We start from the raw sequence: 27665 nt of genomic DNA, 5'->3' as shown, positions 1-27665 counted from the left end.
ATGGCTTCTCTGATTATTCTGTTATTAAAATGTTCACTTTTGGCAATGGTTCTGGTATTTTTAAAGTCAATTTCATGTCCTGTGGCTTTAAGGTGTTGGACCAGGGAAGATGTTGGTTCCTCTTTTTTGACTGAGTTCTTATGTTCTTCAATGCGTGCACTTATTCTTCTGTTGGTTTGTCCGATGTATGTGGTGGGACAAGTGGTGCATGGGATTTCGTATACTCCTTGATTTTCTAATTCAATTTTATCTTTGGGGTTTCTAAGGATGGTGGATATTTTTCTGTTTGTGCAGAATGCTGTTTTGATGTTGTGTTTATGGAGGATCTTACTGATTCTGTCTGTGGTGCCTTTTATGTATGGGAGGAGGGCTTTGCCGTTTTCTTGTTCTTTGTCTTGGATTTTAGTGGGGGTTTCTTTTTGGATTAGGTTTGTAATCTTATTTCTATGGAATCCATTGGATGTTAGTACATTGGTGAGAGTGTGTAGTTCGGGTTTTAGGTGTTGTTCGTCAGCTAAGCGTTTTGTTCTGGAGATGAGTGTCTTGGCTACAGAGTTGATCTGTGCTGGGTGGTGGTGTGAGAGAGCGTGCAGATAGCGGTTTGTGTGTGTTTTCTTCTGGTAGATGGTGTGTCCTAGGGAGCCATTGGATTTCTTGTAGACTAAGACATCCAGGAAGGGAAGTTGGTTGTTAGCTTCTGTTTCCATGGTGAACTGTATTTTGGGGTGTAGGCTGTTGAGGTGTGTGAGGAAGTTGTCCAGTTTTTCTTTCCCATGTGGCCAGATTATGAAGGTGTCGTCTACATATCTGAGCCAGAGTTTGGGTTTGTGATCCGATTTTTCTAGAGCTTGGGTTTCAAAGTGTTCCATGTAGAGGTTGGCAATGACAGGTGAGAGGGGTGATCCCATGGGTGCTCCTTCTGTTTGTTTGTATTTTTGTCCATTATAGATGAAGTATGTGTTGGATAGGCAGTGGTTGATCAGATCTAAGATGTGTTTGGGGGGGTTATATTTGTTTTGAATAGCTGTCAAGGCTTCTTTGATAGGCATTTGGGTGAAGAGGGATATGACATCGAAGCTCACTAGTAGGTCGCTGGGCTGTAAGTTTTGTTTCTTTATGATCTCTATAAACTGGAATGAGTTTTTTTCGTGTGAGGTGATGGATTCTGCATAGGGCTGTAGTTGTTTGGCGAGAAATTTGGCTAGGTTTTGTAGAGCTGAGCCTATGGAGCTGACTATAGGTCTGAGTGGGGTTCCTTCTTTGTGTATCTTGGGGAGACCATAGAGTTTAGGGCATCTGGATGATTTCTCTCTGGGAATGATTCTTTGCTGGATCTCTTCGCTAATGGGGGAGGCTTTTATTTGGATCTGGTGGTTTTTTCCAGGTAGGTGGTGGGATCTGTATTTAGGGGTTTGTATGTGGAGTCTTGGAGTAGGTTGGTTAATTTGGTTTGGTAGTCAGATGTGTTCATAACCACCGTGGCGTTGCCCTTGTCTGCTGGTAGGATTATTATGCTGGTGTCTTCTTTCAGGTTATGTAGTGCTGTCTGTTCCTCAAAATACAGTTCACCATGGAAACAGAAGCTAACAACCAACTTCCCTTCCTGGATGTCTTAGTCTACAAGAAATCCAATGGCTCCCTAGGACACACCATCTACCAGAAGAAAACACACACAAACCGCTATCTGCACGCTCTCTCACACCACCACCCAGCACAGATCAACTCTGTAGCCAAGACACTCATCTCCAGAACAAAACGCTTAGCTGACGAACAACACCTAAAACCCGAACTACACACTCTCACCAATGTACTAACATCCAATGGATTCCATAGAAATAAGATTACAAACCTAATCCAAAAAGAAACCCCCACTAAAATCCAAGACAAAGAACAAGAAAACGGCAAAGCCATCCTCCCATACATAAAAGGCATCACAGACAGAATCAGTAAGATCCTCCATAAACACAACATCAAAACAGCATTCTGCACAAACAGAAAAATATCCACCATCCTTAGAAACCCAAAGATAAAATTGAATTAGAAAATCAAGGAGTATACGAAATCCCATGCACCACTTGTCCCACCACATACATCGGACAAACCAACAGAAGAATAAGTGCACGCATTGAAGAACATAAGAACTCAGTCAAAAAAGAGGAACCAACATCTTCCCTGGTCCAACACCTTAAAGCCACAGGACATGAAATTGACTTTAAAAATACCAGAACCATTGCCAAAAGTGAACATTTTAATAACAGAATAATCAGAGAAGCCATTGAGATAGAAAAACGCCCACACAGCATGAACAAGCGAGATGATACCTCCCGCCTACCAGCCATTTGGAAACCCGCCCTCATTGACAAACGACTCCCTAACACAAAAAATGATACCAGACCCACACTCACAAAAACCACACAGGATGTCACCACCAAACATCCACGCAAAAAACAAACCCAAAGCCACACTGACTATGAGGCACGACCACAAACCAGAAGCCAGACCACAGCTGCATCATTAGCCACTTTAAACCCCCCCAATCCATACATGAAGCAAACTGACACCCTCCATGAAGAGGAAGCACGACCACGAACGCGAAGCCAAGGAATGGCAGGGCAGCCCAAAATCTTGAATCCCTCTGCAACTCAGACTAACCTGAGCACAACCAAACAGAACCCCCCAGCCAATCAGAGCACAGCCAACCCCCCAGCCAATCAGAGCACAGCCAACCCCCAGCCAATCAGAGCACAGCCAAGCCCCTAACCAATCAGAACACACCTCCACCCAATCAGAACACAGCCAAGCTCCCACCCAATCAGTTCATACCTCCACTGGCAGTTAAAAGGAAGAAACAGCCAAGACCACACACTGCTGCTCGAGGCACGAAGCTGAAAGCACCAGCCTGAAGATGACGAATGGGACTTCATCGAAACGTCGCCAAGACACTTCCAATTTTACGTGGGAGAAAACCCGAACAACCAAAGACATATATATATATATATATATATATATATATATATATATATATATATATATACACATATATACATATACATATACATATACATATACATATACATATACATATACATATACATATATATATATATATATATATATATAATGCTGTATGTTACACCCTGTTGCCCAAATATGGGAGAGAGAAATCTTTTGCCTTGTATCAGCTCAAACTAGAGCCATCCACAGGCAGCAGTCACAACTGTGACATCATATACATTTCTAAATTTGGATTGCTAGCAAAGAATTAAGGGGAACTGGAATAGCTATTTCGAACTCTTTAGCTCTTTTCCACCAGACATACCCTTCTGAGATTCGAACCTGGGCTGTCTGCATGTTAGGCAGATGTATTAACCTCTCTCCCATATTCGGGCAACAGGGTGTAACATACAGCATTCTAGATAACTCCTCCCCTGTTTCTTCCCTCCCTAACACAGCTGGCAAAAGTGAGACAGAACCTGTGGCCTAGAGGTTAATACATCTGCCTAACATGCAGACAGCCCAGGTTCGAATCTCAGAAGGGTATGTCTGGTTGAAAAGAGCTAAAGAGTTCGAAATAGCTATTCCAGTTCTCCCTTAATTCTTTGCTAGCAATCCAAATTTTAGAAATATATATATATAGTGTGTGTATGTGTGTGTGTGTGTGTGTGTGTGTGTGTGTGTGTGTGTGTAAAATAAAGAGCCAGGCAAAATATAAAACATTCTTTGAGATAATACAAACCCATTTTCCATTTCTTTTCAGAATTTGCATGATAGAAGTCTATGTCCTTAAGTCAAAGGAGGGCCACCATATCTGGGGATGCAGTAATTTGAGTAATCCCTAGATGGTAATGAAGGGAACATACTTGAAATTTTACAGCCCAGATATGATATTCTTAGCAAACATTGGGTCAAACATACCCTGTCCCTTTTCTCTACAGATGTAATGCTTGGCTTTAATGTACAGTTTAAAGTAACACGATAATAGTAATCCATTTTTTAAAATCCATCCTTTGCAGAGAATGGAAACTATTGAAAATAAGGGTAGCTAGTCTTAAAACTTAGTATTACATTTTAAAATGATGTTGATATTTTTGAGAATATAGAGATCTTTACTTTTCTGTGATTGATTTATCCAGTTATTTTGCAGCATTGGACAAAAATTTCTTTAACTTCCCATATACGCAGCCTAATCTTCATCAGCACAATGTATATTTTTTTTCCATCTCTGATAACAAAATCCAAAAAGAATGTCTTTTCAATCCTTGAAATTCAGAGTCGATCTAAGAGTCGATCCTTAATACTGAAATAACATTCTTGGATTATGCTTATAGATCAACCTGATAATCCCAATGAAGAGAATTGTGGGGTGATACGGACAGAGTCCTCGGGAGGATGGCAGAACCGGGATTGCAGCATTGCTTTGCCATATATCTGTAAAAAGAAACCAAATGCTACTTCTAATACACACTTCACAGGTGCGTAATTTGGAAAATGCAAAAGAACCCAAACAATTTGAATATTTTGGTTTAAACATAAACAAACAATAATTATACTGCAGAATATGAAATTTCTATGGATTTTTGCAGAAAATCTCACACAGGGCCTTGGTACTGGAGAAATTGTATGCTAAATGAGGAAATGTATTGGGTTACCATAGGCTTTTTGTGTGACAAATTAAATGCCTCCATAAGTTATATTCCCAGCCTTGACCTTCCTACCTGAATAAATTGGCTAGGATAGGACCAGCTCCATATTTAAGAGAGGTGGTCAGTGTCTCTTTGCCAGAAAAAGATATTCCTCTCTATCTTGAAAGATCCTTTTGGAGTGGGATATTTTCAGTATGCTGAGATACCCAGTTTAATTGCTCCTTACTTGTCCAATTCAGTGGAAACATGTGTACTCTTGGATGCTATCTAAGTTCAAAAAAAGATCTTACCAAAAGGAACAGATTGAAAGTAAGTCCAGAGGACAGGGAGATGCTATAAGTAAATAAAGAAGTGATCTGAGGGATCACTTTTTAGATGGATTTGCATTCCAATTGAATGAGTAGGTTTGTTGAATGCTCCTTGATTCTCACTGGATTTGCAGGTAGCAGCTGCAAATTTCTCTTACTGTGCCTTAGCAAAATGCCAATAGTATTCCTGTCATCATAACAAGAGTGGCAGATACCTCCTTCTGTTATAGGAGAGAAAAAGTGAACAACAAATCCACAATCACCGTTTACTAAGAGAGTACCCTGGCATTACACCAGGCAAAGCGCCTTTTGCAAACCTGTTCTGCATACAAAACCAGCTCTTGCCAGCCTGTGAAGAAATAACAGTGTTGAGTTCCCAGCTCTTTTCACAAGATTCTTCTCAGCTTTTATTTGCTGCCAGATTCTTTCCTGGCCTGAGGCTTGATTTTTCACACTGGTCTTGAAAGAGAGGCTAGATAGTCAAAGATACTAAATTGGACCCTGAATACAGATTGGATTACATGGCCTGTTACATTTCTTTCCAGAATTACGATTCTAAGCCAATTGCTATGGTTTCCTGAAATTAAAAGCTTTGTTTCTGAGACAGAGGACTGGACAGGCATTGTATTTGCAGCTGCAGCTTCTTATAGGTGTATTCACTCTGTAGTTCCAGTAATTGCCAGTCACTACCATCTTCCATCTGTTGTTTTATAGGAATTCATAAGAAACTGTGTAAACCATAAATGGGAGTTATATCAAGTTTACCTATAGATTTTAGGCAAGTTTTTCATGAGGTTGATGCTCTCTTGAGCTGGGAAATTTTTTTTGCTGTGCATGGTTATATTCTTTCTAGCAGCCTAAACGGAGGGTTGATTTTGCAAAGAGCCATTAGGAGCCCAGCCAGCTACCAATCCTATGAAGGTGACTGATCTCTGCAACATGGAGCACTACTTATGTAGGAGATCTTTTGTTTTTCTATGAGAAGTGCCACTTTCTTGCTGGATAGCTTTGATACAGCTTAAGCCTCGCTCAGCAGCAAGCTAGCACCAAGATGGTTGTAAGGACGTAATCTAATAGTAGGTTATTCTGGAGTTGGGGCAAGGGGCTGTATGGATAGGTTATATCTTTTCGATGATAAATGTATCCATTTCTTTTAATCAGTAGGAAAGCTCACTTTCTGATACATAAAAAGGACCTTGTGTTGTTCCCAGGTTCTGGATTGCATTGCCCTACTCTCAATGTTTAGAAAATCTGTAAGAAGTATTTTTTCACCAGGCGTTTATTTGTTAGCTGATTTTAATATTTTGTTATAATTTTGAGGGTTTGAGGAGGGGGATATATTGAATGAGTTAGAAGGAAGTACAAAGGCAAAAGTTTCAGAGCCTGAAAGCCAGGCACTTAGAGCACCAATGTAAGGAATAAGAAGGAAATAAATGTTTGCATTCTGTTTGAACATAATTATGGAAAACTATGGATTTTAGTTTGAATCCATTTATTAATATCTGTGATTAAGAAATTAGTAGTAGTCTGATTTATATGGCAGAAAGTAAAGTTCTGTGCTAGGTTTACAGTATCTGTTTTCTGGTTATAGATTTTGGTTGTAGTCTCACAATTATATCCCACGGCTCTCTGATTCTCTAAATTTATGTATTATAATCCCAGTAGAATCTGAAGTGAAGATTGATTGTGATCCCAGCTGGCAGCCATTCCAATCTAACTGCTATCGTTTGATAAGTGAAAAGAAAAGTTGGATAGATGCCAAAAAGACCTGCTTGCGCAGTGAAGGGGATCTGGTGAGCATCCATACCCTCTCTGAACTGGAGTTTGTCACCAAGCAAATCAAGCAAGGTAAAGGATAATTGATTTAATCATGCACTCTGGACCCTTATAGATTGAGGTATATTCAGAATTTTGAATTAGTATCCCAAGAACACTCAAGCAGCAGCTATGCAATGGGTAATCTCATGTATAAAATGATTGCCATGGTGGCTCTGGTCAAAGAGAAAAACTAGGAGGACTAGAAGATTGGTGATCACATAGAGTATGCATGTCTTTAGTAAAAAGAGTGATGCCCATGTACTTTCCACAAACACTTTCTCTGTCTCTCTATATATTTGTGTGTGTGTGTGTGTGTGTGTGTGTGTGTGTGCGCACGTGTGCAATCATATTACAAAATGAGTAGAGAATTTTTATGGTAGTGTTTACAGAAAGTAAGATGTGAGATATAGATGCTTATCCAATTAGCTTGCTCTGTGGCCAATGGCTTTAAAATGGTGATATCTGCAAGTTGGATTTCAGTGACTTCATAGATATAATTATCTTTGTAATGGTATGGAAATTGTTTGCTATTGCCTTCCATGTTTTTAAGATTTCTAGGCTACCCTACCCCTAATATTTTTTCTCATGGTTACATGTCCAAATAATAACCAAATTTGACCTTGCTTAGCATTTTAAGAAGAACCAAATTTGACTGACAGAATATGGATTAAACTGAAAGGAAATAGATCTTCTTGTTCCCAACAAGTCTTGGTTCAATCAAAAATGTTGATTGGCTGGGATGCAGCCTTGAATTGTCATTTTGACAATCAAAATGATTACTTCCACACTTGATTTAACTGATTGCTGATCCTTGGGCCAATTATGCTATTCCCCTTCAAGGATTAAATAAGTTTTTCTAAAAATCGCAAGTTGATTTTTTTTATGGTACTGACTGAATTTTTAGATGAATCAGTATGTTGAATGTTTATGGAAAATCTTCCTGAAGAGAACATGGAGTAGAGAGGATGAAGGCAATGATGAAATTGAGCTAGAGTAGGTTTGGGAATAAAGTGAAGATAAATCACAGCAGAGGAAGTCACAACTTTTCTGAGTGCTACATCCAAATTTTAAACCCCTTGTTTTCATGGAAGTTTTCATGAATTTAGCAGCATTCTGTTAAATTTTTATATATTATAGAGGGCAAGTAAATTAGAAAGACAGAAGTAGGCATACGTCTTGTGCATTGAGTGATGTCGCGAATACAAAGAAGTGTATTACTAACATATACACAGGAGAGGACTGTATACACGCTCTTCTCTTCTTCCCTGTTGTGCCAGATGTTGAAGAACTTTGGATTGGTCTGAATGATCTCCGGCTACAGATGAATTTTGAGTGGTCAGATGGCACACCAGTGCAGTTTACATTCTGGCATCCTTTTGAGCCCAATAATTTCCGAGATAGCCTGGAGGATTGTGTGACTATCTGGGGGCCGGTATGAGTAAAATTTTGGAAATATTTATATCGTGAGAGAAATATATAATTTTAACATAAAGAGGACTCTGTACCACATGTATCAAAAAGTCAAAATAATACTATGTACTCCTCATTAATGACTTGTGATTTTGGAATCTTAAGGGATCTGCACTTTAAACTCATTTTTTTTTCTTAAAACAGATTTGATTGCAAAGAAATTTGGAAATGACTTATCCAACTTTGGCCAAAACAATTATGTAATCTAAGACCTATTTATTTTCTTCACAGACAACTGAAGCAGGAAAAACTTTGTAGGAATCCATTCCAATTTGTTTTTTATAGTTGGATCATCCAGATATATTGATAAACTTGAAATATTTACTTTTTGAAGCCATTTGAGATTTTGTCAATAGCTGTATAATAGGATTAAATAACTCTTTTAAAACATTTTAAATTGCTCTATACATATTGCCTACAGTGTTCCTTTAGATTGGAAGCATTTTGGTTTATGATATTTGGGAGGTTGTATGTAGAAGGGAAGTTGGTTTACTTGTTTTAAAAACTGATTTCTGAAACTAAGATTGCAGAAATATGCCCAGGCATGTGCTAAACAGGTCAGCATTGCAAAAGGCCTTTTTGTACAAAAAAATAAAAATTAATAGTCTCGTATAAAAAGGCAAAAGCTATCATGAAGATTAAGTTAGTACGCTATTAGATTAGAAATTTGCATAACAGCTTTGCAAAATTGTTTAAATTGGTAAATATATAGTTGACATAGGAAACTGGCAAGATACAATATTAATGTTTAGAATATTTAGAAACTGGGCCCAAATGTGAAAATGGTTTACAAAATTGAAATTTCTATGCTTCCATCCAGGAAGGGAGATGGAATGACAGTCCTTGCAATCAGACATTGCCTTCTGTCTGTAAGAAACGGGGTCGAGTAAGTCAGGGGAAAGAGGAGGACCATGGCTGTAGAAAGGTAAAGACATTATTTTCCTACATATACATATATGTATACATATACGTCACACATATACGTTACACAGTCACATTTAGGTGCAGAGTCAAAGGCAAAAGAAGGAGACCCCCGAGCTACATTTTGTGGCTCAAAGATTGGGTTATACAGAACTGTTCTGAAGATTCATGTATGAAAACTGAGACACAGCTTATCTTTTCCAGTTGGCTAAAGTTCCTAACACAGGAGTGACTAATGGTGGAAAGTTTGCAAATCCTGATTAAAAAGTTAGTTACATGAAAATTGAACGTGGAAAAGCAAGCATGAAAAATGTGAAAGCTTTTTTTCCCCCCTTCAAAAATCAGCAAGCATGCTTTCTATCTTTGTCTTTGGTAGGCTACCCAAAATGTGTTCAGTTGAACTGATTAAGTGTGGCTCAGCACACCTCTTGGATAAGCAATTTATCAAAGTTATTTTATAGCATAGGTTATACCCAATATTTACTCTCGACTGCCTCCCAGGCAAAGGAAATTTTTAAATAGAGGATCTTAGGTATCTATGCCCAAACTGACACAGAATTATTGACAAAAAATAGAACTTTAAATTGGTTAGCTAAGAACAAAAACACTTTCCAAACCAAAAAATACAATTTCTTAATAAACCCTATTCTACAGCAAGATTTGAGTTGTTGGATTCCATGGCCAAATATGGGTACTTCCATCTCTTGATTTGGAGAATGGTGCAAGCATCCTTGGGAAGAGGGCCTAATGCAGCCAGCATCTGTCTCACATGTAGAAGAAGGCCTGGAGCAGCCATGGCCACTGCCTCACATACAGCAGGGATAGGCCAGGCCCTTCTTATCAGCACAGGAGAAAAAGGGTGAAGCAGGCTGAATGAAGCAGGCCTGAGGAGAGCAGAGCAGTGGGGTTAACTGTGGCTTTGTGCACAGGAGACTAACCATAGTGTTGGGTTTGAAGCAGCATTTTTCAGGTAAATTGAAGGCCTTCCACTTCAACCCCAGGCCTGGCACTGCTGTTGCTGTGTGCTGTTGTATATCTATAAGGTGGCCAAAACCGCATAGATGGGGAGGTAGGGAGACAGGTAGCGGTAGGTGTTGCATCCTTCGCGAAATGGCAAGACACGAGAAGCAGTTGTAGTTCTCAAGACTTCTTTATTCTTAGTTCAGCTTACAGTTGGAATACACCGGCAATGCCCAAAACTCCTGGCCTCTTATATAGGCCATTCCCGGGTCAATCTGCAACTTTTGGCACGCCAGCACTTGCGCATGCGCACAAGTACTGGCGATAGCCTGTCTGGTCCCGGGCAACTTGCACCTGCCCGGGACCGTTTGCAATGCCCCGAGCCTGCTTGCACAGGCTCAGGACATAACACCCCTTCCCCCCGGGTTTAAACTATTAACCATGCCATAGTAACACATAACCCATTTCGAGTGTAGTGCCATACTACCCAATGCCAGGTATTACTTTTGCTTCCATTAGTCTAAGTGTTCTTTCCCTCTGTTAACTCTGTTTTGCCAATAGAGTTGCAAAATCTTCTAAATACTTAGGAGATTTCCTGGCTCTCTGTGACCTCCTAACTTCTGGGTACCTGCCAAGTACCTCTTGACTGAGGGGTGATACGTGCCTGTCCCCCTTGTTTTGCCTCGGTGGTTCCCAAGGACTGTGCTCCAATGCCTGGCCTGCTTGCTTGCTCACCGGGCTCATCAGGCCAGGGCTTCTTTCTTTGTTTAACCTGATTGTCCTGCCTTGCTGCAGGCTCTCTGGCCCCTCTAAGTGACTGTCACTGTTGGGCGATTCTGTAGAACCTCCAAGGTCTGTGCAAGACCTGTCAGGAGGTTGTCTGTCCCCTGGTTCCCGTTCTGTCCCCAGGCTTGTGGGGTTTTCAGTACTGTCCCAAAACTCAGTTGTCCCCTGAGTGAAGTCAGGGTGTTGTAGTCGGGATTTGGTTCCTCGACCACCTCCCTGTATGTTTGCCCCCTTCTAGGGACAGGGGTAGTGTCGGGCCAACTAGAAGGAGTGTGTGCCAGCTCTCTTGCGGGAAATGGTTTATTGGGATGCTCCCGGGTATCCTCCCTGACTGGAGTACTGTGTGATGCGGGTGAGTAGTGATTATGCCCCCGGGATGACTCCCTGGCTGGAGTAGGCATTGATGCCTGGTATCTAGTTGGGCTCCTTGAATTCCTGTTTGGAGCACTCGCGGAATCTTGAGATGAGCCATTTGTGGCTTCCTCATTGATAATGGGCAGCAGCCCATGCCCTTCCCCTTGCCCAAAGGGGTCCCCCTCCCCCCCTGGAAAAGACCCAGGAGTCTCAGCGGGAAGGTCCCATCTAGGGCGAAGTTGGTCGATGTGTCGACGCAGGACACGACCGTTGTCCAGGGACACCTCGTAAGACAGAGGACCTGTGACCCTGGATATAGAAGCGGGGACCCATGAATGACCAGGCCCGTAATTACGAGTCCAAACTGGGGCACCTACAAGGAGTTCTCTCGGTGCCCTGGGGCGTGAGTAAGAAGAAGGCAGTCTATCCGGATGCAACCGGTCAAACTTGGTAGTCAGTTTGCGCCCCCAACGAAGTTCAGCTGGGCTCCTCCCCGTAGAAGTGGATGGTGTAGTGCGATAAGAAAGGAGGAAATCAGCAAACCTGTGATGCCAGTCTCCGTAGGTAATTTTCTTCAAGGCGTCCTTGGTGATGCAAACCATGCGTTCAGCCATACCATTGGTGGACGGGTGGAAAGGTGCAGAGGTGGCATGACGAATCATGTTAGCCTGTAAGAAAGCTTGGAATTCGGAAGAAGTGAATTGGGGGCCATTGTCAGACACGAGGACATCTGGAAGCCCGTGTGCAGCAAAAATCCCCCTCAGTACTTGAATAGTCTTTGCAGCGGTGGTGGAAGATACAGGTACAACCTCAAGCCATTTTGAATGGCTGTCAACTAGGACCAAGAAGAATTGACCCTGAAAGGGCCCAGCGTAGTCAACGTGCACCCTCGACCATGGAGACTGTGTTTCCTCCCATCTATGTACAGGAGCTTGGGGTATTTCGGGGCACGAGCGTTGGCAAAGGTGGCATGCGTGCACGTTAGCTTCAATGTCACTATCTAACCCAGGCCACCACAAGTGGCTGCGCGCGAGCGCCTTCATGCGTACAATGCCAGGATGACCCTCGTGGAGGGAACCTAAGACCCTAGTCCTCATTGAGGTAGGGATGACAACTCTGCTTCCCCAAAGCAGACAACCCTGGAAGGTGGACAACTCATTCCTTTTAGACCAGAAACTCTGAAACTCAGTGCCAGGACAGCTCTCTGGCCATCCAGATAAAACCCAAGAAAGGACACGTGAAAGTGTGTGATCTGTGCCTGATTCAGCGGCTACATCTCTGGCATTCAAAGGGGACTCGGGCAAGGCCTGAATGGAGAGAAGATTGATAGCTGGTGCAGGGTCAGCTTCTATTACCGGCAAGGGTAACCTACTGAGGCCATCAGCATGGCCCATTTCCTTCCCAGGTTTATGAAGTAGGGAGAAATCATAGGCAGAAAGAAAGATAGACCATCTTAGCATTCTGGGGGAGATGATTTGGGGAGTTTGCTTACATGTGGTAAACAGCCCCAACAAAGGCTTATGGTGAAGACCGTGAAATGCCTGCCATATAAAAAATCATGGAATTTTTTAATTCCAGCAACCACAGCTAAGGCCTCTCTGTCTATTTGAGCATAATTACACTCAGCAGAAGACAAGGTTCTGGAGTAGTATGCAACAGGAACCTGAGTTCCATCTGACCTGAGGTGGCTTAGTACAGCTCCTACCCCATAAGGAGAAGCATCACAAGCGATGCACACAGGAAGGGATTCATTGAAATGTGCGAGTACACTGTTAGAAGTGAGTAAAGCCTTGACCTCATTGAAACTTGCCTCATGTTTTTGTGACCACTGCTACACTGCCTGTTTGTCTAATAGCCTGTGAAGAGGCTCAGCTACACTAGCCTTATGTGGAAGAAAGGAATTGTAGAAATTCAGAAGGCCCAAGAAAGCCTGTAGTTCGGCCTTAGACTTTGGCCTAGGAGCATGCATAATAGCTTTCAGTTTGGATTCAGCGGGGTGAATCCCAGAAGCATCAATTTTGAATCCCAGAAAATCAGTAGAAGGCATCCCAATTTTACATTTGTCCTTTTTAAGCTTGAGGCCCGTTTTCCTGAACCTTAACAGGTCAGCCCTTAATCTCTCAGCTAAACTGTGTGTAGAATCTCCTGCAATTAAGACATCATCAAAATAGTGGCAAACCCCTGGTATACCCCGCAGTGTGTTTTCCATTACGCTTTGGAAAATTCCAGGAGCGACATTTACTCCAAATTGTAGCCTCTTCACCTTGAAGGCCCCTCTGTGGGTCACAATGGTCTGCGCTTCAGCAGCATCATCATCAACAGGCAGCTGTTGATATGCCTGAGCTAGGTCAAGCTTTGCAAAAACGCGCCCCCCCTTGAGGGAGGCCAGAATATGACTGACCACAGGAACAGGATAGGCATGTTGCTGCAATGCCTTACTCAGAGTGCATTTGTAATCAGCACAGATGCGAATGTCCCCATTTGCCTTGAGAGGCGTGACAATGGGGGTTTCCCAGGGACTGGAGTCAACAGGTTCTAGAACTCCTTGCTGAATCAGTTTGTCCAACTCAGTGTCAATTTTACTTTTTAAAGCAAAAGGGACCCTTCTTGCTTTAATTCTAATGGGAGTGACAGTGGGGTCTAGTTTTAATGACACAGGGGGTCCTTTGTATGTGCCCAGCTGGGGGCTGAAGACATCTGCAAATTCTTTGCAGACTTCTTGTAGGTCAAGTGTTTGCAGACTATTGAGCCCTGTGACGTGTATTCCCAAGATCTCAAACCAATCGAGTCCTATGAGACTCGTTCGTTCACCCCCTACTACTATTAGATCTAGTGGACCTTCAAAATCCTTATACTGTACGTTAAGGGTGGCCTCCCCCTTAACCCACACTCTGGAGTTTTGAAAGTCTGTTAACACAATGTCAGAAGGTCTCAGCTTGGCCTGAGTTCCACTACCGAAATAAATCTTCCTAAACGTTTGCATGGAAATGATTGAAAGTGCAGATCCCGTATCCAGTTCCATAGCCAATGGAACCCCTTGTAGCTTCACCTTAAGTGACAGCTTTTTCTTAATGGGCTTGTGTGTGCCTGTCCTATAGATGCTTCTTCGCGAAGCGCAAAACCCCACCCTGTTTTGGCTGGGAACCCTGGTACCTTTCAGGCGCAATTCTTCCTGAGGTTGTACCTTCTGACGGCCCAGGCACACAGCTGCAATGTGTCCTTGTTTTCCGCACGCCCTGTAGATAGCGGAGCGGAACTTGCAGTCGGTTCTCTTGTGGCGACCTCCACAACCGATGCACTTGGGGAGAGCTGAAGAGCTTCCTTTTTGTTTCCCTTCTTTTGTGGGGTGTAGACGGTCCACTTCCTTGTCAGGATCCTCCTCAGAGTTCCTTTGGACTTCTTCCTGGTGCACGGACGCAGCATCTGGACTGTTTCTGATCGGCCGCATGTTTTTGATGGCGCCGCCCGCTGCTTCTTCTGCGGTGACCTCTCTCAAGGCATCTTGGAATGACAAGTCCTCCTTGGCAAAAAGTCTCTGTTGTAACTCTCTATGCCTTAGACCGCATACAAATCTGTCCCTAAGTCGTTCTTTGAGGTCTTTGAACTCGCAATGTTTGGCGGCTTTCCTCAACGTGGCGATGTACTCCTTGGCCGATTCTCCGGGTCGTTGATCCCTCTGCTCAAAGGTGTGGCGCCACGCGATGATGGACATCTTGGGCTGGAAGTGCTCCTTCAGTAGCTTTTTTAGATCTGCGTAGTTGACAGACTCTAGAGGGACAGGTGCTGCAAGGTTCTCAGCGATTTCGAATGCGTCTTGACCGCAAACGCACAGCAGGGTGGCAGCCTTTAAACTATCTTCCTGTACTTGATTTACCTTGAGGTAGTTTTCCACCCTGGCTACGTAGGACTCCCACCTCTCTGGATGTGAGATGTCGAATTCCGAAAGCCTTCCAATTTTTGCCATTTTGTTGAAGGAAGGGTCTATCTGCCAGCCTACCCCCGAATGCACGCTGGGTTGGCGGGTAGCTGCCAAGTCAACGCCGTTCCTACCGCTCAGGACTCACTCGGGTAAGCTTACACCTTTTTCCTTGATGTAAGGCATCCCATCTTCGTCGCCAGTGTTGCGTCCTTCGCGAAATGGCAAGATACGAGAAGCAGTTGTAGTTCTCAAGACTTCTTTATTCTTAGTTCAGCTTACAGTTGGAATACACCGGCAACGCCCCAAACTCCTGGCCTCTTATATAGGCCATTCCCGGGTCAATCTGCAACTTTTGGCGCGCCAGCACTTGCGCATGCGCACAAGTACTGGCGACAGCCTGTCTGGTCCCGGGCAACTTGCACCTCCCGGGACCGTTTGCAATGCCCCGAGCCTGCTTGCACAGGCTCAGGACATAACAGTAGGGTTGCAACGTACCTGCAGTTATAAGTGCAGGTTGCCATGCATCTGAATGTTAATTAAATGATTGCAGAGGCACTGCAGCTGCTGTAACTTTGAGCATGGGTTGTAAGTCCCCTTTTTTAATGCCATTGTAACTTTGAAAGGTGATTAAATGAATTGTCATGTCAAGAATTACTTATATGTGGTGCCCCAGCAACTGAAGATATTACTCATAGTTTTTATTGTTATCTGTAGATCCCTTTTAGGGTTAGAAATTTAAAATATTTACTTGAAAGAATACAGTAGACCTAAATCACAGATTGACCTATTTCCTCCTGGGTATAGGAGGACATACAGATTGTGAGCAGCTGCTAAGTTTATAAACAAGACTATTCAGCTAAACCTACTTTATTGAAGAGATTGATGTATCAGGTAAATGCAATGTATTTAGCTGAACTTGGATTCTCTGTATTTAGCACATTTATTATTATATTTATCTATTTTATTGTGGAAATAGACTACAATTTACCATATAGTTTACCTTTATGCTATTTTCTTTGATAAGACCAGTTTGCCATTTTGGAAATAAAGTACACTGGCTGCATGTTATCTGTTGAGATCTATAGTGTTCAGTTACAGTGTCCTAGCAACCCATCCATGTCCAGGGGGCATATATGTTCCAGCTGACCAAAAGCAGAATGTTTCAGCCTTTCTATATTTGCAGCAACAATTAAAGAGGGAAGGAAACATGTATTTTTTTTTCAGTATTGTAAGTGTTTTATTATGGAAATATTTACCTGAAAGGTTTGTAAGATTAGTTAGAATTATTTCCCCAATTATTTCTTGTCCAAAGAAGAAAATTACCCTGTGACAATCTGTTGATGTACATTTTAAATTAATCCTCATTATGTACCTCTGTGATTGGAGGTGCAAAAATAATGGTAATCAAAAAACCAGCTAACAGTTGTGTCAATTCAGCACATGTAATCTGTCTATTTGTTACTGGCAGAGATAAGACTCCATTCAGTTGTATAAAAGTCTAGCTTTTTCTAACCATTCGGATGGGATTATAGGAGTTGAAGTCTAGAACAGCTAAAGGCTATTTGGCTGGCAACAGATGGAAGGAAGCAAAGCAGTCATATAGGATGGGAAAGTACCTTGGAGGTCTTCTAGTGCAACCCCATGCCCAAGGCAGGAGGCCTTGTTCCTACAAATTGCTATAAGAAATTTGGCACTACATGAATTTCACTTCAGAATTGGTGAGTTTAGGATTAGGTGTAACTGTTCATTAAAACTTTTTTATTATGAAAATCTGTTGATTTGTGATTATCATCAGTTTCCTTTGAAACCTCCCTTAATATTAGTTGTTTGCTTTTTTTCATTTTGAATTACCTTATTGCTTTTTAAATTCCTGTTCTATTTTCCTTTGCAGAAATTTTGCTAATTTTAAAAATATGTGTAAGTAAATTTAGAATGTAAGCAGTTAAAAAACTCAAAGAGTCTTACTAAGTAGCTTTGCCTCCAGGGTCAGGTAGGCAAAATAGTCTACTCTGTTTGCATTTGTGTCTGTGCAGAGCGGGTGACTTTATGTAGGCAACTGCACATGGGAACTAGAATCATATTTTCTGGGATAAAAATTAAACTCAAAAAGAGACTTAGAGGTCACTGAAAGAAAATTTTATTTTAAAGCATTTGCAAAGGCTGGTGGACTTCTATTAACAAAATCAAGAAGCCACACATGATCATAGTTGGCGATGGTTTAAATACCTCCTGGTCCTGATGACACGCCATATCCCTCCTTCATGGACCCAGTTGATAGGCCCACTTTGGTCAATTCTTTCTGATTACCTAACCTGAGAACATATTTTCTGCCTGACAACAAGTTTTCCTGCCTTTTTGGAAACTAAGCTATGTGATATTTAACTAAGTCTTCATTAAAGAGTTTTTATCAAAAATTATATTCCCTTCAAATCCACGCCTTTTCTATTTACCTTAAAAATTCTTTATTCGTATATGTCTTCATTAATCAGTTCAAAGTTTTGGCAATATTCATCTTTACTTTTAGAGGTTAACTTATCTACCTTCAATATTAGAATCTTTTCTCCATTTTTATCTTTCCTTTGAACCAAGGTTACCTACATTCATTTGATTGTATATTGTATCATTTTGACCATGAGGGATAGAATACAAGGGAGAATCAATATTCCTCCTATGAACCATAACAATATTATTCCCCATTTTGATCATCCTCCTTCTATTAGTTGGGACCATCAAGAAATATCCACAATTCCTGTCCAAGTTCGAACTGGCACATGAGCTATTTTTCTTATTTTAGTAATGATTTCTTCAATTGCTTTCCCTTGATCATCTATTTGTAGGCAATAATTGGCAAAGAAACATATTCCACCTTCTTGAGCCAATAAGTAATCTAAAACTAAACAATTTTGGTATACTGCTGTCCTAAGTTGAGTATTTTGTTTAGCAAATAAGTTTAAAGCTATAGCTGTCTCATTAGTAATAATTTCTAATACTGCTTGAAGTATTATTATCCTATTTAACATAAATAAAGAGGTTTTATATCCATACATCTCATCTTCAGCCCAAGTGGCTGGCCCATATACCTGTATAATTCTCTCAGGAGGCCATTCTTCATCATGCCATTGTTTTGGACCTGAGATCTGTATTGATTGTTTTTCCCTGAGTCCAATTTCATCATAAATTGGTATGCCTAACCTCTCTCCTTGTTTTATTGGAAGAAGGAATTTTGTGCCCAAAATACATGCTCCATTCCATCTTTTGGGAAGTTTTACAAAGGCATATCTGCTATATTCCATCAGGCTTTTTCCATTCTAGAGAAATGTTTCCAGGTTGATTCCACATTACTTTAAGGTTGATTACATTTGTAATGGGGCTGGAGAGTTCACTATATTACTGCCACTCCACCAACTGTTTGCTGTGTCATTTATCTGGAATTCCCATTCATATGCCAATTGGCCTACTGTTTGGTTGAATTGGTTTGATTCTTCTCGGATAAAACACACTTTACCCATTATAGAAGTTTGTATGATCCACTGGGATGGTCTATCTTGTGATGACCAAGTTAAATTTATCCTGGCTACACTGCTGAGATTTAATTCTAGAGCTTCCCAGAGCCATTGTTCACCCATATTAGTTCCTTCACACACATGGCAGTTAGTTACATTCAAGGAGGCTACTATTCTTTCAGCCAAATCAATGAATACATTTTTGGTGATGGCTAATATTTCAATATTGGTTTCCAACTCTTCATAAAAAGAATGGAACAGTTTGTTTTTCTATTTTTACTACTTTTATCGTAATGAGAGTGACTGGGTCAGAGCCAGCATCATCTATTCCCAATCCGAACGCCTATAAAATCTTTCAGTCATTAGTAGCTCTTTCTCATTTACTAAATTTGGTGAAGTTGAGCACCACTGGATTACAGGTGTTAGGATTGCAGTTCAAGTAAGCTGTTCCTTTTTATATAGTTAACAGCCATCCTTGCTTATCCTCATAATCAAATGTGCTCCTAGACACACATTCCAACCCTGTACACTTGGTTGGGTTATAACATGGGGATACTGAACCCCAATTCCCTTGATGGTAATTATGCTGAATACATAAGTACTTCTCATTGTGAGTAGAGGTGCAAATCCAACTCATGGAACCACACTTTGGTAATCTCAAATTATGATCAGTTGCCCCACATGCATCAATAGTAAGGTCCACTGGAAAGTTAGGATTTATAATTTTTGTGGAGTTCAATAACTTTCTTTCTCCAAGGGCAGACCGGGTCGCCAGATAAGTCTCTTTAACCTCCACTCTTGGATCATAACATGTTGTCTTATTATTCTGAGTACAGGTGGAATATATAGTTTGGTTATGGGTACACTTCCCTTTCATTCCTGTATACTCATAATAACTATAGCAAATTAAAGTTTGTATCGTTTGCCTTCCCTTTTTGGTGGTGGTAATGCAACTATTGCAGTTTGACACCTGCAGACTTATTCCACAAAGGGTTTGGACCCAGACCCACAATATCCAGATTGATATTTCTGTTATTCATACATTCCTGTCCCCCCCACATCTTCTATGATTGTTGTATCACACTCCTGTTTAACAATAACAATTGCACCATCACCTATGATTATAGAACTAGCACATCCTGTAGATGCTCTGTTGCTCAAAGGGGTAGTTCTATTTCTTCAGCTTTTGGTTTTCCACAGAAAAACATAGGCATCTATTAACTCCTGCAATAGAACAGAAGAAACAACCACACCAAGAACACTAATCCTGCTAACACTAGCCCAATCAACTCTTCAACTGGTGGTTGCATTTAGTTTCTGGTAATTTTTAGCTTCAGTGGATCTGTACCAGGTTCAACCCTACACCCTTCAGATATTTATGTCTCAGTGGTTAACACTTGGTATGGCCTTTCCCACTTTGGTTGCAGCTTCTCCTCTTTCCAGTTTTTTATTAGAATCCAATCTCCAGGATGGAATTGGTGTACTGTGAATTCCAGCAGTGTGTTTGTGCCAGGAATCCTTTTTCCCTGATGACAGACAAATATCTGGCAGATCAAGGACATATTTAATCATTGTTTCTTTTAATTCTATCCCTTCTTTCTTTTCCAACCCTCCCAGGTATGGTAGTCCAAACAAGATTTCATAAGATGATAAACCTAGGTGTTTCCTTGGTTTAGTCCTTAATCTCAACAGTGCCAAAGGGAGGCACTTTGTACATAATAATTTTAATTCTAGAATTAATTTTGTCAAATTTTCTTTACTTAATCCATTAGCCTTCTCCACCTTCCCAGAAGATTTAGGGTTCTAGGGGGTGTAGTGATCCCATTGTATTCCCAATGCATCCATCACCCCTTTCAGGACTTTCAAAGTAAAATGCGTCCCTTGGTCATTGTCAATTTGAATAATTACTCCATATCTTGGTACAATATGCTCTAGCACAGAAATATCAAACACCAGGCCCACGGGCTGAGGCCAGCCCGATATGAGATTCCGTCCAGCCCGGGGACCAGCTTTGGAAACAGCAAAGGACTGGCCCGCCACACCTCTGCCCAGCCAAGGCCGACCAGGCACTGATCTACAATCTGGTTGTGTCCATCAAAGCCAGAACCTGCTCAGTCTTAAATCCACGGGGCAGCCCTATTCTACCCTGTGGGCACGTGCGCAAGTCGAGTCTGGCATCCCTGCAGGCTGACTTCACACAGGACGCCAGCGCTGGTTGTCTCCTTTGCAAACACCCAGGGGGCAGGGCAGAGGTATCAGGGCAGCTCCTTGCTGATTCCAGGGCTGCTCCGTGGAACCGTCATTCATTTCTTCCTTCCTTCTCTCCTTCTCATCTCTTTCCTTCCTCCTTGCTCAGGAAGGGGTGATGGGAGGGGGAGAGATTGCCAGCGCTGACATGTTGCCACCAGTCTTGCTAACCCACATGGGCGGGCAGGGGCTTTCCCAGTGAAAGGAAAGCCTTGTGGCTGCGAGGCTGGAGGTGCTGGTGGGAGGGGGGTGGCGCTGATCTACAACCTAGTTGCGTCCATCAAAGCAAGAACACCCTCAACATTAGATCCACGGGGCAACCCCACTGGGCTTTCTGGGTGCGTGTGCAAGCGGAGTCCGGCGTCCCTGTCTTGCCCTGCAGACTGACTTTACCCGGGACACTGGCGCTGGCTGTCTCCTCTGTGCACACCTGGGGGCAGGACAGAGGTGGCAGGGCAGCTCCTTGCTGGTTCCAGGGCTATGGCTGAGTGTGTTCTGGCTTTGATGGACTGAACAGCATGGCAGCGCTGTCAGTCTCTCCCCCTCCCATCACCCCTTCCTGAGCATAGAGGAAGGAAAGAAATGAAAAGGAGAGAAGGAAAGAAAGGAACAAAGGTTCCACGGGGTAGCCCTGGAATCAGCAAGGAGCTGCCTAGCAGCCTCTGTATCACCCCCCAGGTGTGCGCACAGGAGAAGTTAGCAATCTCTGGCAATCTCTCCCCCTCCCATCACCCCTTCCTGAGTGCGGACGAAGGAAAGAGATGAGAAGGCAAAGGAATGAACGGAGGAAGGAAGGAAGGAACAGAAGGAGGGAGGGAGAGAAAAAAAAGAGTAATGGAGGAAGGGAGGAATAGAAGGTTGGAGGAAGGAACGGAGGGTGGAAGGAACGGAGGGAGGGAGGAAAGGAGGGTGGGAAGGAGGAGGGAAAAAAGGAAGGAAGGAAGGAGAGGCAACTGGGTTGGAGATGCCCCAGTTCACATAGTTATGCTTCAATCCTGGATCCATTGAGACTTGGGCTCAAAGGAGAAAGCAATTTTGTGTTCTCTTTTGTCACTGACAGGACTTTATTGGAAATCCAAATTAACACTGGTATTCTTGAATTGTGAACTTTTAGGAAAGTATCCCTTCCTTGTGTGTTGCAAATAGCCATTTCCAGTGGGGAAAATAGGACAAAGCAGAGTAGGGGAAAATATTTTCCTTTACTATATTTCCAGTCTGAATTAGACCATGGCAGGGTCCCTGCAGGAAAGCTCTTTTAAGGATTATGTATTAATAGAAAAGCAACTAACTTATCTTAGTTCCTAAATGCTAAAGCTGTTGCACATAAAAAATAGAGAAGCTCTGATCAACTATCATGGTCATCATTTTGACAGTTCTGCTGTATTGTTGTCTGTGGACGCCCCCACTAAATGCAAGAATGGGATAAACTGAGTATGGTTTGTTCTCAGTCTTTTAAGTGGCCACAGACCAATAGCAAAAATGGCATTTGATCACAAGGCAAAGAGGCATTGAGAAATGTTTTCCCTTTTGCATTTGAACATCCAAGAAGGGACAGGAAAGGAGAAAGGGAAAGAGGAAAGACAAACAAAAAGAAGGAAAGAAGAGAAGGAAGAAGAAGGAAAGGAGAATGAAGAGGGAAGGAAAATGAAGAAAGGGGGGAAAGGAAGGAAGGAAGGAAGGAAGGAAGGAAGGAAGGAAGGAAGGAAGGAAGGAAGGAAGGAAGGAAGGAAGGAAGGAAAATAGATTATAATGAGAGGAAGAAAGGGTCTGAGGGAAGTCCTACCTTAGCACTTGGCCATGATCAGCCCTGCTGCCCTTTCACCATCCCCTTGTCCCCTCCTCCTGACCTCTCCGGGTAGTCTCCCATCCTATCGCTGAGGATGCTTTGGTTACAAAGCCGAGTCTCCTCGCAGGAAGAGGCAGTGTGCCTCTGACCCACACTTTTTGCCCTCCTGCAATACCATGAGCAACTTGGCCAAGGAAGCAAGCACAGCAGCAGCAGCCTCAAGGAGGAGGTAAGCGCAGCTGGGCATTCCCTTGGGGAAGTGGGCCTATGCTATGCTGGGCTGCAGGTCCCCTGAATTCAAGGCTAGGCGCTTGACCTCCGCTGCCCAAGACCCTGGGCAGCCTGCACCACTGTCTGGGGGCTTTCCCACACAGCATAGAGGGACAATGGAGCTCCTCCAGTGGACCATATCCTGGCACTCGCCCCGGCCCCACCCTCCTCCGCTGGAGACCACTGGTTCTGTCCCAGGCCTGCACAGGCACCCCTGATATGAGCGATGTTGAGCTGGCCATGCCCACTCAGACCACACCCAACCCAGCCATGCCCCACCAAGTAGGCCATGCTCATGCTAGCCACACACCCCCGCCCCTCCGAGGGCAACCACACCCCATGCTAGCCACACACACCCGCCCCTCCGAGGGCAACCGCAATGCTGATGCTCAATGAAATTGAGTTTGACACCCCTGCTTAGCAGGATCCTTATGACTGTAGAGGCAGTGGCTACTGCCGTGAGATAAGCCTCTGCCCATCCTGTCAAAAGATCCACCATTACTAGCAGATATTTCATTCTGCAGCTGCAGATGGCAGCTCTATATAATTGACTTGGATATGTTCAAATTGTCTTAAAGTGGGAGGCCTTCCTCTCTGAGCTGTTTTTCTGAGAGCTTGCTTACTTATCTTCCTACATGTTTAGACATTTATCTAGTACCTGCTTAGCTATAGTAGATACTCGCTTACAACCTTACTTCTTTAAGAATAGATTCACCAACGCCTGAGACTGCCAATGGCTCCCTTCACAGAGGGTATTTAATACCTCTCAGGTGAATGGCTTGTTCAACCTCTGACACCCATCAGGGAGCTCCCATCTCCCTTCCTTATTCTTAATGGCCCCCATATCAACTAATCCCTCTTCCTCTTTTCCCCTGAATGTTGGAATGACTTCCTTTAACTTGAGTGTTACTTATAAGAGTTCCTCTTCCTCTGACATCCCTGCATCCTTGACTTCTCTATCAGCCATATTGTTTCATATGACTTCAAAGCTAGTTCCTTTTTGGTGCCCTTCTACACTGCAATTTCTCTGGGCAACTTCAAGGCTTGCATTATTTCTTTTACTAATTCTTCATGTATTAATTCATTTCCCTTTGTGGGGTTGAGACCTCTTTCTTACCAAATTTTTCCAAAAGTGCACTATCCCACAAGCATATTTAGAATCGGTATAAATGTTCCCCGTTTTTCCCTGCAGTAGCTGCAATGCTTGTTTTAAGGCATACAGTTCATAAGCCTGGGCTAACCAAGTTTTAGGCAGGCTGCCTGCTTCTAAAAGATTTCTACTTTGCCCATTCACAATAGCACATTCATTTCTCCTTTTTCTTTCCACTATTCTTGATGACCCATCTATGAATAAATACCTTCCTTCTTCAAGGAGTTCATCATACAAGTCTGGTCTGATTTGGGTTTGCAAAATAAATTTTGCAAACCCTCCAAATTCTCATTTGAATCCCTTTCTCCTGCTAGAAACTGAGTAGGATTTAGGATGTGATCTATAGTAAGAATTAGGTCTGACTTTTCCATTAGTATGGCCTCAGATTTCTAGAGTCAGTGAGCCTCCATCCTGCTTTTTGATTTAATATGGCTTTTACTTGATGTGGGATGCTCCTCCAAAGGAGAGTTTTTTACTTTCTTGGACCAGTGTGGCTGCAATGGCCTGAATGCAAACTGTCCATCCCTTATGACTGGATCCATAAGAAAACAATAGGCTTTTTCTTATCTAGCCATTTCTGAGTAAGGACTCCTTGTGTCACCTCATTTTCAGTATTGGAAATGGAAGGGCTTCTCCAGATTGGGGAGGCCAAGAACAGGATAAGTAGTTAGGGCAGTTTTTAAGATGTCAAAGGTCTGGGTTTCTTCTGATGTGCATATTAATTTCCAAGGCTTTTTCTCTAGTAATTTAGCACACAAATTCTTTGTTAACTGTGCATAATTATTAATCCATAGCCTACAATATCCTATCAGACCCAGAGATTTTCTTAATTCCCTTTTATTTCTTAGTAAGGAGTGAGTTACTATGCCCTTAATTCATGCTGGAGTTATACGTCGTTTTCCTTCACTAATTAAATAAACTAAATATTTCCATTCCTTTTCTACATACTATAATTTACTTTTAGACACTCAGAGGCCTTTCTTTCCCCCAAAAGCCTAATAATTGATTAGTAGCCTGGTTCAGCTTATCTTTCTTTATCCCTGACAGCAAAAGATCATCCACATATTGTATGAGGTGGATCTGCTCTGGCACCTGAAATTGTTCTAGTAATTGCTCTAGGACTTGTCCAAACAGGTTTTGTAGAGGTGAGCCTATGGAGCTGACTATGGTCCATAGTCAGCTCCATAGGCTCACCTCTACAAAACCTAGCCAAATTTCTCGCCAAACAACTACAGCCCTATGCAGAATCCATCACCTCACATGTAAAAAATTCATTCCAGTTTATAGAGATCATAAAGAAACAAAACTTACAGCCCAGTGACCTACTCGTGAGCTTCGATGTCATATCCCTCTTCACCCAAGTGCCTATCAAAGAAGCCTTGACAGCTATCCAAAACAAATATAACCCTCCCAAACACATCTTAGATCTGACCAACCACTGCCTATCCAACACATACTTCATCTATAATGGACAAAAATACAAACACACAGAAGGAGCACCCATGGGATCACCCCTCTCACCTGTCATTGCAAACCTCTACATGGAACACTTTGAAACCCAAGCTCTAGAAAAATCGGATCACAAACCCAAACTTTGGCTCAGATACGTAGACGACATCTTCATAATTTGGCCACATGGGAAAGAAAAACTGGACAACTTCCTGACACACCTCAACAGCCTACACCCCAAAATATAGTTCACCATGGAAACAGAAGCTAATAACCAACTTCCCTTCCTGGATGCCTTAGTCTTCAAGAAATCCAACGGCTCCCTAGGACACACCACCTACCAGAAGAAAACACACACAAACCACTATCTGCACGCTCTCTCACACCACCACCCAGCACAGATCAACTCTGTAGCCAAGACACTCATCTCCAGAATAAAACGCTTAGCTGATGAACAACACCTAAAAACCGAACTACACACTCTCACCAATGTACTAACATCCAATGGATTCCAAAGAAATAAGATTACAAACCTAATCCAAAAAGAAACCCCCACTAAAATCCAAGACAAAGAACAAGAAAACGGCAAAGCCCTCCTCCCATACATAAAAGGCACCACAGACAGAATCAGCAAGATCCTCCATAAACACAACATCAAAACAGCATTCTGCACAAACAGAAAAATATCCACCATCCTTAGAAACCCCAAAGATAAAATTGAGTTAGAAAATCAAGGAGTATATGAAATCCCATGCACTGCTTGTCCCAACACATACATCGGACAAACCAACAGAAGAATAAGTGCACGCATTGAAGAACATAAGAACTCAGTCAAAAAAGAGGAACCAACATCTTCCCTGGTCCAACACCTTAAAGCCACAGGACATGAAATTGACTTTAAAAATACCAGAACTATCGCCAAAACTGAACATTTTAATAACAGAATAATCAGAGAAGCCATCGAGATAGAAAAACGCCCACACAGCATGAACAAACGAGATGATACCTCCCCCCTACCAGCCATTTGGAAACCCGCCTTTATTGACAAACGACTCCCTAACACAAAAAATGACACCAGACCCACACTCACAAAAACCACACAGGATGTCACCACCACACATCCATGCAAAAAGCAAACCCAAAGCCACACCGATGATGAGGCACGACCACAAACCAGAAGCCAGACCACAGCTGCATCATTAGCCACTTTAAACCCTTCCAATCCATACATGAAGCAAACTGACACCCACCATGAAGATGAGGCACGACCATGAACGCGAAGCCAAAAAATAGCAAGGCAGCCCACCATCTTAAACCCCCCTGCAACTCAGACTAACCTGAGCACAACAAAGCCCCCACCCAAACAGAACACTCCCCCAGCCAATCAGAGCATAGCCAATCCCCCAGCCAATCAGAGCACAGCCAATCCCCCAGCCAATCAGAGCACATCCAAGCCCCTAACCAATCAGAACACACCTCCACCCAATCAGAACACAGCCAAGCTCCCACCCAATCAGTTCATACCCCCGCTGGCAGTTAAAAGGAAGAAACAGCTAAGACCACACATTGCTCCTCAAAGCACAAAGCTGAAAACACCAGCCTGAAGATGACGAATGGGACTTCGGCGAAACGTCACCAAGACACTTCCAATTTTACGTGGGAGAAAACCCGAATAACCAAAGACTTACATATAAACACCCGCGAAAACCTCAGAATACACACACACACACACACACATGCATACATATATACACACATATACATACATATATACACACATACATACACACACATATATATATCTAGATCTAGATCTAGATCTAGATCTATAGATATCATAAAGATAAAAAAAGGATATATGCAGTGTTTATCTTCATTTTAGATGTCAAAAGGGTCTCTCTCTGTCTCTCTCTCCCTCCCTCTCTCTCTTTCTGCCCTTGGTCTGCCAGTCGTCTTCCCCTACTCTTTCTTTCTCTCTCTCTCTCTTTCCTCTCTCTCCCTCCCTCTCTCTTTCACTCTCTCTCTCTCTCTTTGTATCCTCCCTCTCTCTCCCTCTCGCCGATCTTCTGCTCACCTTCAAT

The 27665-nt window shown here is 42.6% G+C and overlaps 1 protein-coding gene across 3 annotated transcripts in view; it reads left to right on the top strand.

Annotated features, from left to right (window-relative positions):
• MRC2 (mannose receptor C type 2) overlaps positions 1-27665 on the top strand; it is a 142326-nt gene that overhangs the window by 46127 nt on the left and 68534 nt on the right. For 2 of the 3 annotated variants that reach the window (XM_039348177.1, XM_039348179.1), the window contains exons 6-9: positions 4329-4472; positions 6614-6799; positions 8047-8201; positions 9060-9164. In XM_039348177.1, the coding sequence (XP_039204111.1) occupies positions 4329-4472; positions 6614-6799; positions 8047-8201; positions 9060-9164 (590 nt within the window). The remainder of the gene's footprint in view (positions 1-4328; positions 4473-6613; positions 6800-8046; positions 8202-9059; positions 9165-27665) is intronic. The other variant, XM_039348178.1, reaches the window with a different exon arrangement.

The sequence above is a fragment of the Crotalus tigris genome, unplaced genomic scaffold (assembly GCF_016545835.1).
Source record: "Crotalus tigris isolate CLP2741 ecotype Arizona unplaced genomic scaffold, ASM1654583v1 scf7180000018124.1459596, whole genome shotgun sequence".
Classification (NCBI taxonomy): Eukaryota; Metazoa; Chordata; class Lepidosauria; order Squamata; family Viperidae; genus Crotalus; species Crotalus tigris.
Note: the sequence above shows the minus strand (reverse complement) of the source record. Positions and strands in the feature narration are given on the sequence as shown.